This window comes from Scardinius erythrophthalmus (assembly GCF_964197995.2).
Source record: "Scardinius erythrophthalmus genome assembly, chromosome: 19".
NCBI classification, from domain to species: Eukaryota; Metazoa; Chordata; class Actinopteri; order Cypriniformes; family Leuciscidae; genus Scardinius; species Scardinius erythrophthalmus.
The window spans coordinates 10,282,186-10,294,430 of NC_138239.1; the positions used below are offsets into that span (position 1 = coordinate 10,282,186).

General features: G+C 37.0%; 1 protein-coding gene and 1 long non-coding RNA gene across 2 annotated transcripts; both read right to left on the reverse strand.

The window, feature by feature from the left end:
- Nucleotides 1–1,589: 1,589 nt before the first annotated feature.
- Nucleotides 1,590–8,242, reverse strand: LOC308707705 (uncharacterized protein; the record flags this gene model as incomplete). Its single annotated transcript, XM_081394320.1, has 7 exons — nt 1,590–2,414; nt 2,670–2,713; nt 3,965–4,006; nt 5,892–5,936; nt 6,815–6,965; nt 7,205–7,297; nt 8,236–8,242. 7 exons carry the CDS (start codon nt 8,240–8,242, stop codon nt 2,248–2,250), a joined length of 549 nt encoding a protein of 182 aa, XP_081250446.1. The 3' UTR covers nt 1,590–2,247.
- A 35-nt stretch (nt 8,243–8,277) lies between these two features.
- On the reverse strand, nt 8,278–11,023 carry LOC308707806. The gene is made up of 3 exons (XR_014032218.1): nt 10,339–11,023; nt 9,332–9,811; nt 8,278–8,417 (listed from the first exon to the last, which is right to left on the reverse strand). It is a non-coding gene; the product is annotated as an uncharacterized lncRNA (long non-coding RNA).
- Nucleotides 11,024–12,245: the final 1,222 nt, after the last annotated feature.

Here is a 12,245-nt window from a genome sequence, read left to right on the forward strand (position 1 = left end):
GTATTAAGGAATGAAAAAAAAAAAATTTTTGTTGTGTTTGAATTTTTGAATTTTTGAATTTTTGTTGTGTTCATCATGTGAAAACGTTTTTGAAGGAGAGAACCACAACCAACATCGCTTGCGTATTACCGCATTAGTTTTTGTAGTATTGGTTTGCATGTAGCCTATCTCACCAGTGTGTATTGTAGAGTGTGTTTGTTTTTGAGATTCTACATGGCTCCTAAAAAAACTACAGTTTGTGTATATAGTGATAGTAATGATCAAAATAAAAAAAAATCGCTAGGATCTCAGGTCATTAAGTATATTTAACTGATATTGTAGTTGTAGGACAACCATCAGGGCCATCTCCAATGTACGCTATTTATAAACTACAATTCCCACAAGAGACGCGCCATAGAACTTCTTACAAAGTGTACAAATCAGCCACCATACTTGTAGTTCTTCTGGTTTCCCGACCAGGGTTATAAAAATGTGTCTTTACTATTATATATATCAAGAAACATACATTATACAGCCAAAACATACATTATGCTGCATTTAGATGATCAGGGTGAAACAAAATCGCCAGGATTTAACATCTGTGGTTTTAGCTGGTAGGCTATAGGCTGTAGCCTACAGTAGAAATGAATTCGAGTTTGTCGGCGGGAGTTTAGTCCTTCAAAGAGCGACCTTTAATTTTTTATTATTATTATTTAATTATGGCCTCCACGTGTTTGTTTTGCCCCCTGCCCTGATGAATGTAATAAACTGCTGTGTATAAATATGTCAGCATTAGGAGACAAAATGTGCGATATACTGTCCAGATCAAGACCTTCACAATAAATCAATATTTGTCTTTTAACTAGTGACAAAAACTGTTCTATTCTAGAAGCTAAAATCATGGTGATCCATGTATCTTTATAATTAAATCAGTGTGTGTGTGTGTGTGTGAGAGAGAGAGAGAGAGAGAGAGAGAGAGAGAGAGAGAGAGAGAGAGAGAGAGAGAGAGAGAGAGATCACGTGTGTGAGAGAGATCAAAGTGTGACAGATGGAACTGGTACTTCAGCCAACAAGCGGCTCCGCACAGTTCTATGCTTTATCTTTTGAAATATATAAAACCATTTATTTTATTTGGATTAAATATGCATGTTTTTTTCATCAGATTTACCAATTGTTATAATTTGTTTGTGCTGGTCAATTATGAACAATAGATAAAACTGAACTGCAAGCAAAAACTTGGGGCCGAGGGGTCACTGTTTCAAATATTTGAGGGGCTCCTCCCCAAACAAATGTAACCTCACTCCAATTTTTTTATAAAACTTGAAGGCCCTGATTAAATTATATATAGGCTACATTTTCATTTAAAAAGAATCCACTTGTAAAGTTAAACAAATTCCACATATAAATATACTCAATGAAGGTTGTTTCTTTTGTCTCAACCACATCATCATATTGTTTTGAATTTGATGTATGGAAAAGTAAAAACAAAAATTATCATCTTTTGCAAGTGTTATCATAGTGTATTTGTGGTCTTTCACAAAAATATAAGTGAAAATACACCAAATGCTTATGTATTGCTTTATTACTCACAAGAGGCTTAAAGGGTGATCAAACAAATTTATTGACAAGGTGCATGACAAGTAGAAACTATATAGTCTTTGGCAATTGGAACACATCGAAACATCGTTCTTTTAAAGGTGTACTGTAGAGAAATGCATGATATGAAGAGGGATATCCCCTACATGGAGCCGACACTGGTGGTGGTGAAGGGGTGAGTAGCAATGCTGAGATCTGGATGAATGTGGAGCTCTTCTCCTGATGAGCACAGCGGAGGGACCTATGACACGATTGGCTCAAGAGGGTTGAGAAGAAAATACATTTGGTTTAAGACGTAAAACGCCCAGTCAGCTGATGAGTTTGGAGTAGAAGAGAGTGAGAGAGAATGTAAAAGATATAAAGTAATGAGTGAGTATAAAGAAGGTCAGTCTTATTTGTTGAACTTCATATTTAAGCTTCATGTCAAACAAGCCATAAGGCTGTATTTCTTAACAGTGCACAGTGAGGTTAAGTGAACTTTGAAAAGCACAGACAACAGAACATGAAATCAAGTTACGCGTCAACTGTAATAAAATAAAAGTGCAATGTATAATCATGAAATATGAAAACATGCTTTTGAATAACATCTGAAGAAGAAAATTCAGTTGGATTAAGTACATTTCTAGTACAGCCCTCTCGAGATTAAACTCCAGGTCACATTCTTGGAGATTTTCACCTTTTCATTACTACAGAAAGATGAGATACGACTTCAAATGCAAAACAGAAACAATTGAATAAATACGCTGAAACCAAAATGGAGTTCAAAACATACATTTTATTTATTTTCATTATTTCGGAGAGAATCCTTTGGCTGCCAGGACTGGGCCCACTGCTCACCACTAAAAACAGAAGGGAATTTTTAGGGAATAACAGTTTAATTTTCCATCTATGAAGGACCACCACCTTCATGCATGCATTAATGGTGGTGGTCCTTCATAGATGGAAAATGAAACTGTTATAGTTCTGTAATGATGTGTGCTTTACACTTGTTATAATGCTTGTTTAATCTGAAACAGAACGGATTAATAGAAAAAGTATTGTAGCCAACCCCCCTATCTCTAATTCATAAAGCAGAAGAACAGAGAAATACTTACCATACTGGACAGGGCTCCCAGTCAACCAACATTTCTGCTTTGCCCTATCAAGAAAAATAAATAAATAATTCCATTCTTAGCATAAGGCTATTATGTCTGGTTATAGGCACTGAGTTTCATTGATACAATGGGTCATTATTTTCAGTAGACACTCCTTTCTAAACTGTAATTCAAAAAAGACCAAACACATAAAAAGCATCTACCTAACAATTATGGTATGTATACTGTAATATGTATTTGCCAACTCACAAGGAAGTTTCTAAATCCTATATTGCACTCTGCATACTGCCTACACTCTGCAGTTCCTTTATGACTGTCTAACCTTTCTCACTCTTTCTCTTACTACACTCCTGATGGGGAAAGCCTCTAGGCGAGTGTGGTAGGAGCAATCTGTGAACAAAAACACGTTTCAAATACTTATTAGTTAGTTTAGGAACAAAATAAACACAACTATGAAGACTTACAACTATGAATCACTTTGTGATTTTCTAGGCTGATATGGCTAGGAACTATACTCTCATTCCTGCGTAATAATCAAGAAACTTTGCTGCCGTACCATGAGTCCAGCAGACGTAATGATATGACGCAGCGCCTGAAAATAGTCCCCAGCTCGGTAGACTAGGGTCGACCATTTTCAGGCGCTGCTACATATTACTGTATTTTGACTGTACAACTATGGGGGAGTTGTAAAATGAGCCTATTTCCAAAAAAAGTGGAGTATCCCTTTAAGTAGGGAGCAGACTTGCAAGGATGACAACAAGTGATGTTTATCACTAATCAAAACATGTACCATGGAACCAAATCACTAATTTCCAATGTGGTATGCTTGCTTGAATAACCATACTACTGCTAAGCCACAGCTCACAACTGAGAATACTCCACTGCTGCTGCTTCTACTACTACAATGCATTTTGGTCAAATTAGACTAATTAAGCCTGTTGGATTTTATAGGTTGTCAATTGTACTAATCTCACTATTACTATTATGTACTACTATTATTATTATTATTATTATTATTACTATTCTATATCTATTATGAATAATCATGGTTATGTGTGCTACGCTGGACTAGCTGGACTGGTCAAGACATTTACATATTGTTGCCCTGTTGCGGGTCGCTAAGTCGCTTTGGATAAAAGCTTTTGCTAAATGATTAAATAAATAAATAAAATTTTGACTAATTGTCTGTTTTAAGTAGTTAAAAAAAAGCAATGGAACTATAGCAAATAAACCGGGGTAAAAGTTGCAATGTATAGCAAAGTATCAATCATTGCATTTACATGCAATGCACTTACTCTTTTGTGACCTTTTCCTTTCCGGCATATGCCTTGGTCCCCCTGTGAGAAAAAACAAAAAACAAAAAAACACATTTACATTAATTAGACAAAATGCACTTTGTAATGTCTTTTCAACATAAATATGTGTCCCTGACTCCCTGGTGTGTCTAGAGAGTAGAGACCCCTGAAATATGGAAAAAGACCATCCTCTATTTCAGTTAATGTGTCTGCAAACACGCTGTTTATATTTGGCTCCACATTTTACATGACATGCAGGCTGAGGCTCATTAGAATAGTAATCATAGTAGGCTTATAGAATACTCCATCTAAAACGACTCGTTTCAGACAGGGTCTGCATAAAGGACCAGTTCAAGATAAATAAGGATTTTTTTTTAAGGATAATGCAAAGCTACTCTAGTGGACTATCAGAACAAAAATATAGAACTGGAAATTAGCATAATAGGTCCCCTTTAAATTCTATTTGCGTAATTCATTTATTTACTTAAAGGGTTAGTTCACCCAAATATGAAAATTCTGTCAGTAATTACTCACCCTCATGTTGTTCTTCCAACCCCGTAAGACCTTCGTTCATCTTCGGATCACAAATTAAGATATTTTTGATTAAATCTGAGAGCTGGATCACATTTCCATAGGCTACTAAGGGATTGAAACTTGCTGGCCCAGAAAATGTATTAAAGAGATTGTTAATATAGTCCAAGTGACTCCAGTTGCTCAATCTTAAAGGAGTCATAACCTGTAATTTTCACTTTTCCACGAGAATCAATGTATGTTATGATTGCCTAACGATTATACACTGGCCGGGAAGCCGATATTTAAAAGTGAAGCGTTTGTTTACCCCAGGATTCATCAACCAGCAAGCGTGCACGCGCACTCAAATACGAGATTTTAATTTCAGCCCCGACTTGACGTCATGACGGGGCAGGATATACCATATATGGACACCGCAGACCTATGCCGCGGGAAGCCTGCCCTGCCCCTTACCCCCTCATATTCAATTCAGTCGCGAAAGATGCAGAAACGTAGTGCACACGTGAGTTGCTCTGTTGTTGACTGCCAGAATCAACATGTAAATGTGTTTTCTCTACCAAGAACGGACCTAGCTATCAGGGACCAGTGGATTAAATTCATTTTTAATGACGCGGTTCCTACAACCCTTCCCACTGGCTTAACGTTTGGTGTCTGTGCTAACTAAACATTTTACGCCGGAATCCTTCACAAATTTGGGGCAATATCAGGCGAAGTTGGCATCGAAGCTCGGGAAAAAGGGGCCATTTTCAACAATCAGAGACTTGCCTGCAATTGAAACGGTAAAGGCCCGTTCACACCAAGCACGATAACTATAAAGATAACGATAAAGATAACTATATATGTGTCCACACCAGCGACCGATAACGGACTTTTTATTCTAAGCACGCGCGCGCCCGGATGATCCAGATCCATTTTAAATGCGCGAGACCTTTAAATTAGAATGGATTCTGATTGGCTGTCAGTGTTTTATCGTTCGACAGCTGGAAAAAAATCGTTCTGAAAGTGATCCCTATGATATCGTTCCTCATATCTTTATCGTTATAGTTGTGGTGTGAACTCTGTTATTCTTTAATATGGAGAACGATTTTTAGAATTATATCTTTATCGTTATCTTTATAGTTATCATCCTTGGTGTGAACGGGCCTTAAGACTGTGTTTTTATTGCTCTACTGTGTGTAACAAACAGCAGCTAACTGCTAATGTGGCTATTGTATGCTAGCGGGAGTATTAGCTTCGAGGTAAACATGAATGTTGGAACAACATGAGGGAGAGTAATTACTGACAGAATTTTCATTTTTGGGTGAACTAACCCTTTAAGAGAATCTGCTTGACTAATGAGCTATGGTAACAGTTATCAGAACCACCAATAATTACCCAACAAACATTATTTACATACCTGACTTTTTCTTTTTGCGACTTGCAACTGTGCCCCTGGCTGACCCTGTGAAGACAGCAATGGGTTTGGAGAAAGAAAATTACTCATATACCAAATAAATCTTTAACTTATTATTTAAAATACTGAAAGACCACAACGTCGCACAAGTGTGGCAGTACATGTATTAATAGGTGTAAAGTACATGTAGTCTTATTGCGATTGAATTAAGGTTGCTCCATTTACTCCACGTGTTTCACTTTCTCGCTTATGTCCATCCTGTTTGTGATAATCCTAATTTGTTTCAACAAGAGCTGATCCTTCGCTGACTTGATCAAGGAACGCAAGGGGTGGGAAAATGGTGGTGTGGTTGTGAGCATGAAATGTGCTCATCAAATTTCATAGCAATCTGATAAATTGAGATATGTTGCCTTCAAGTTTAGTGTGCATGGGACACTGACATTCCCAATTATTTTGAATATTCAAATTATCCTAATATCTTTAATCTTTAATTTTGGCCAAGTAATTTCAGCATTCGATTAGTAGCATTTTTTTTTACTTTTAGATTTATAATAGACTCACAAAATTCCTTCCAAAAGCCCTAGTACAGAATCGGATAGACCATCTAATTATGTAATATCAGATCAACTTTTCTAGCAGATTATCCATGGAAAATGAGAACCTTGTGAGTTTTAATTTATCAACCAGCAAAAAAGTTATAGCATGGTGTGTTTGAGTTCATTTCCCCTACTTGACATCATGCATCCTGCATTGTGACTATTTCACATGCACACATTGCAATGTCGATGCTGAAAAGAGCCCTAACCTGCATCAAGCTCTATGGGGGAAATAAACTGGAAGTCAAGTAAATTCAAGGTAACCCATTGGTCAAACACTTTAGGCCTTTACAAATATAAACTGTAACTCTTTAAATTTGTTCTAATTACCTTGCCCCTCCATTGGGCTCGTCTGCTCCACCTGCCCCTCCACAGGGCTCGTCTGCTCCACCTGCCCCTCCACAGGGCTCGTCTGCTCCACCTGCCCCTCCACAGGGCTCGTCTGCTCCACCTGCCCCTCCACAGGGCTCGTCTGCTCCACCTGCCCCTCCACGGGGCTCGTCTGCTCCACCTGCCCCTCCACAGGGCTCGTCTGCTCCACCTGCCCCTCCACGGGGCTCGTCTGCTCCACCTGCCCCTCCACGGGGCTCGCCTGCTCCACCTGCCCCTCCACGGGGCTCGCCTGCTCCACCTGCCCCTCCACGGGGCTCGCCTGCTCCACCTGCCCCTCCACGGGGCTCGCCTGATCCACCTGCCCCTCCACGGGGCTCGCCTGCTCACCTTCTTCCGGTTGCTTGTTCTCCAATGGGTCACAGGGTGTGAGATGCAGCGTAATCAGCTGATCATCATTGCCACTGGAATCCTGGGTCCAACCTGTGCAAGTTAAACAAGTGTTGTGTTTTGCTTATTTAAAACATAGAGGTTAACCATAAGCTTGATCTGTACCTGTTTTAAGTTTTAATCTGTTTGAATCATATAGGCCTAGTCCAAATTTTGCCCAACCAGATTTGAAGGCACTTTTGATTGCAGGAGAACTATTGAGTGTCAACTGGATGTATTAGATATCTGCAATATATTTGATTGATTTCCAATGACTATAACCAATACAATATATCTTTAAGTCGGGAAAATAAAACCCAAACTGCTCATAATAATATAGGCCTAGTCCAAATTTTGCCCAACCAGATTTGAAGGCACTTTTGATTGCAGGAGAACTATTGAGTGTCAACTGGATGTATTAGATATCTGCAATATATTTGATTGATTTCCAATGACTATAACCAATACAATATATCTTTAAGTCGGGAAAATAAAACCCAAACTGCTCATAATATCTATTCAAAAAATGACAAGTATAATGTTTGTTTACAGTCTGGGTTATGCCTCAAAGTTAGTAGCAGTGTAAGTTTTTGGTGTATCCAGCCAACATTTGATTGTTTTCTTTTTCTTTGTGTTATTTCTGGTAATGCTCTACATTTTAGCGCCGTCCTTGATATTGTTTTATTGAATATATATATATATATATATATATATATATATATATATATATATATATATATATATATATATTTATATATATATATATATATATATATATATATATATATATATATATATATATATATATATATATATATCATTTAATTCATTGACCCAGTAACCAAAACGTGTCTTTGCGAATTTCATGTGTTCAATTAGTATGTCCAGATTTTTGTGATTTACAAAAAATTAAGCTCAATGTTAAATCTCCTTTAAGATAATAAAATCTTTTGCGCTCTCAACACAAATTGTGAACTGTGACTTTAAGATACAGTGCATGCATCTCACCTTCACAAAGGTATTCATAAAATGAACCTATCTTCTGAAGGTAGTCCTGGGCATAGGCGGAGAGGGTGCAGCGAGGGGTTAATATTTCACACTTCATTTCTTTTTTTTTGGTCTCCTTTCCAAGAAGCAGAACTGGCTTGTATCCAATGGCATGGAGTTTCTCAAGCTGCAATGACAACATTGTGTATTTTTGCTGTTTAATGAAATAGAAAAACAACATAAAAAATAACTAGGAATATTAATTATTAAGAAAATATAACATTATTAATGACAGCATCCAGGTTACTGCCATTCAGGATTTTTAACCTAATAGTGAGTTTTGCTTTTGTAAAACCAAGTATGTGCAAACAGGAAGGCTCATACAGTAGAAGCAAAAAAAACAAATATATATATAGAAAATAAGGTTAAAATATAACTTTTTGTAATATTAGGAGCTTGGGTTTTGCACCTACGTTGATAAGATTATGTAGCCATTGTGCAACTGGACAATGACAATCTAAAGATTTATTTTAAAAAGGCAGAACCTTAGTGATAACATGACCAAATGGGTGAATGCTGCACATATTTACAGTAGACACGTGCACATTGTTGTTTTGAGTAGTACAGTATGAATGCAGTTCATTTGTTATTTCTCATCCACTCGATAAGAAAGTTTGATTATTATATTGCAATTCTGTCACAATACATGCCTGTATTTGTTATGAACTCAAGAATTCCTGAGTATCAATTATATTTGCTGTGTGTTCAAATTTTGCTCTGGTAGATCATTAAGGTCTGTGATGTGTTATGGTGAAGATGTGTTTACTTTAGGGTATTAGCCTACCACTAAAATAAAAACTAAAAATCACAATTACATCTACCTTCAAATTTGATAGTTAAATTGTACTTTTAAATTAGTTCTGATGACACAGGGAGGACAAAGTATCATTAGAAAAAAATAATTTAACTTTATCTATATTGGCAAAAAATACTGTCTTTCTGACCTTGCGCTGGCATGCTCACTTAATAACAAATGGTACCACTGAATGTACTTCCTAGATGATCTGGAAAGTTTAATGTCATGTATGAAATTGTACGTACCAGGATATTGGCTTCATCCTTGATGGATGCAATGTTGTGGTTTTTCTTACGACCAACCACCCATTCATCTCGCTTCTCATCAAACCTCTGAAGCTTCTTCTTGAGGCGCTGCTTCTGAGGTTGCTCCTTTTTACAGTGTGAACAGACCTTTTGTGCACAAAATAAAATGCCCTGACAAAAAGGGCAGTTCTTTTTTGTAGACCCCCCCGGCATTATAACAGTCAGATACAGACAGACAGACAGACAGACAGACAGACAAAGATGGATAAGAGACAAGTAGACAAAGACAGACAGAGAGAAAAGAACGAGCAATAGATAAAGACTGTGAGATAGATGGAGAGAGAAATATAGATATTGAGAACAGAGAGAATGTGAGATATAGAAAATAAAGAAGAGATTGAGGTTGGCTCTTAAAAGTGCCTTTGGGTTTTGAAATCAGGTGTGGCTATAGGTTCGGACAGGTGATGTGTTTGACAGGATCTGCATGGAGAACAACAGAAAATGTTGATTATGTAGTGTTTATGTACCCTATTAATGACCCTAATAGTGAGTGATTCCCATTTTCTTATAAATACTTAAAATAAATAAATACAGATTCACGTTGCTCCTATTTCCTGTGCGCGTAATTTTTTTTTAAAGGCGCGCGCGCGTAACATGTGCCTGGGGTTCGACATCCCAGATTAAAAGGCAGCGTTATGTGCAGTATAAGTTTAGACCAAGTGATAATATTGTTATTACTGACACATTACAGTGACACTGTGGGTGAACCACGATGATCGAGAGAAAATTACATATTTTAGATAACTAACGTTAGAGTTAGCATGTTGAAGTTGGCTATCCATTTAGCAAGCCTAATTTCACAGGATTTTTTTCTGATAATGAGCAAACCTTGGACGGGCTTTAATTCGTTGCCCTAACGTGTAAATCATGTGAATCTAATATGGCAAATGCATCAATTATTTATAGCAAAACGTGATCGTTACGTACGAATGAGCCTAGCAACTTACCTGGAAAGTGGTTTGAGCGCAATGAGAAATCACTGAAGAAATCACCCAATTACAGGGCGGGCTGGCTCCGTCTCCATAGCAACGGAAGCTGATGATCATGGGTAATACTGGAAACAAATAAAACTGATGGCCATAACACATAGTATTGTTGAATTATCAAGCACACTTTCGCGTGTGTGTTGAAAAAAGATGAGGATATCATTAAAAGAGAATCGGTGGCGGGTCCTCAGTTTTATCTGTCGTCATCCATAGTAACGGTCGATAAGGCTCGTGGGAAATGTAGTTACTGTTAGATTTGACACGCCAAACCGATGGAAAACCGGTATTTTTCAGCAAAGAAACAGGAATATTTAGAAGCAATAGCCGTAACTCAACTTTGCACTCGCATTCAGGAATAATATACATATTTTTTTAATGTAAGGAAGCACTGACGATGGTTTACAATGTTGAGTAGCCTACCGATTATAATTTAAAAAGCAATAAAACAAGGATTAAAATCTCCTGATTAAATGATGGGCAAAGTAGCCCCTAAAGTTTTCTAAATGAATCACAAAAAAAAATAAAAATAACAATACTGTGTTTTGAAAGAAAAACGTGGTGCAGGCACGAAAAAGACGTCCCATTGAAATACATTAGATTGAAAGTCGTGCTGAGTGACACGAAAAAAGGAAGGAAATTCGTGCCCATGGACACGAATCAATTTGTGTTGAGTAGCCTATACCGAATATAAAGTAATAAAAACGAGGATTGAAATCACCTGATTAAATGTTGAGTAATGTAGCCCTTAAAGTCTGCAAAATTAATAACAATTGAGAAAAAACAATAGCCTACCGTGCTCTCGAAAAAAAACGTGGTGCAGGCACGAAAAATACGTCCCATTGAAATACATTAGATTGAAAGTCGTGCTGAGTGACACGAAAAAAAGAAGGAAATTCGTGCCTATGAACACGAATCAATAGATTCATGTTGAGTAGCCTATACCGAATATAAAGCAATAAAAACGAGGATTAAAATCACCTGATTAAATGTTGTGTAATGTAGCCCTTAAAGTCTGCAAAATTAATAACAATTGAGAAAAAACAATACGGTGCTCTCGAAAAAAAAACGTGGTGCAGGCACGAAAAATACGTCCCATTGAAATACATTGGATTGAAAGTCGTGCTGAATGACACGAAAAAAAGAAGAAAATTTGAGCCCATGGACACTAATAAATAGATTCATGTTGAGTAGCCTATACCGAATATAAAGCAATAAAAACAAGGATTAAAATCTCCTGATTAAATGTTGTGTAATGTAGCCCTTAAAGTTGGCAAAATGAATACCAATTGAGAAAAAACAACTCTCGAAAGAAAAACGTGGTGCAAGCACGAAAAATACGCCCCATTGAAATACATTAGATTGAAAGTCGTGCTGAGTGACACGAAAAAAATGAAATGCCTTTGGACACGAATAAATTCGTGTTGAGTAGCCTACCGAATAGGCTACAATACAACGAGGATTAAAATCTCCTGATTAAATGTTGAGCAATGTAGCCCTTAAATTTTGCAAAAGGAATAGCCAAACATTTGAGAAAAAAAATAGTGTGTTCTCGAAAGAAAGACGTGCAAGCACGAAAAATACGTCCCATTGAAATACATTGAATGTCGTGCTGAGTGACACGAAAAAAATAAGGATATTTGTGCCCTTGGACACGAATAAATAGATTAATGTTGAGTAGCCTACCGAATATAAAGCAATAAAAACGAGGATTAAAATCTATTGATTAAATATTGAGTAATGTAGCTCTTAAAGTTTGCAAAATGAATAACAATTGAGAAAAAAAACAATACTGTGCTCTCGAAAGAAAAACGTGGTGCAGGCACGAAAAATACGTCCCATTGAAATACATTAGATTGAAAGTCGTGCTG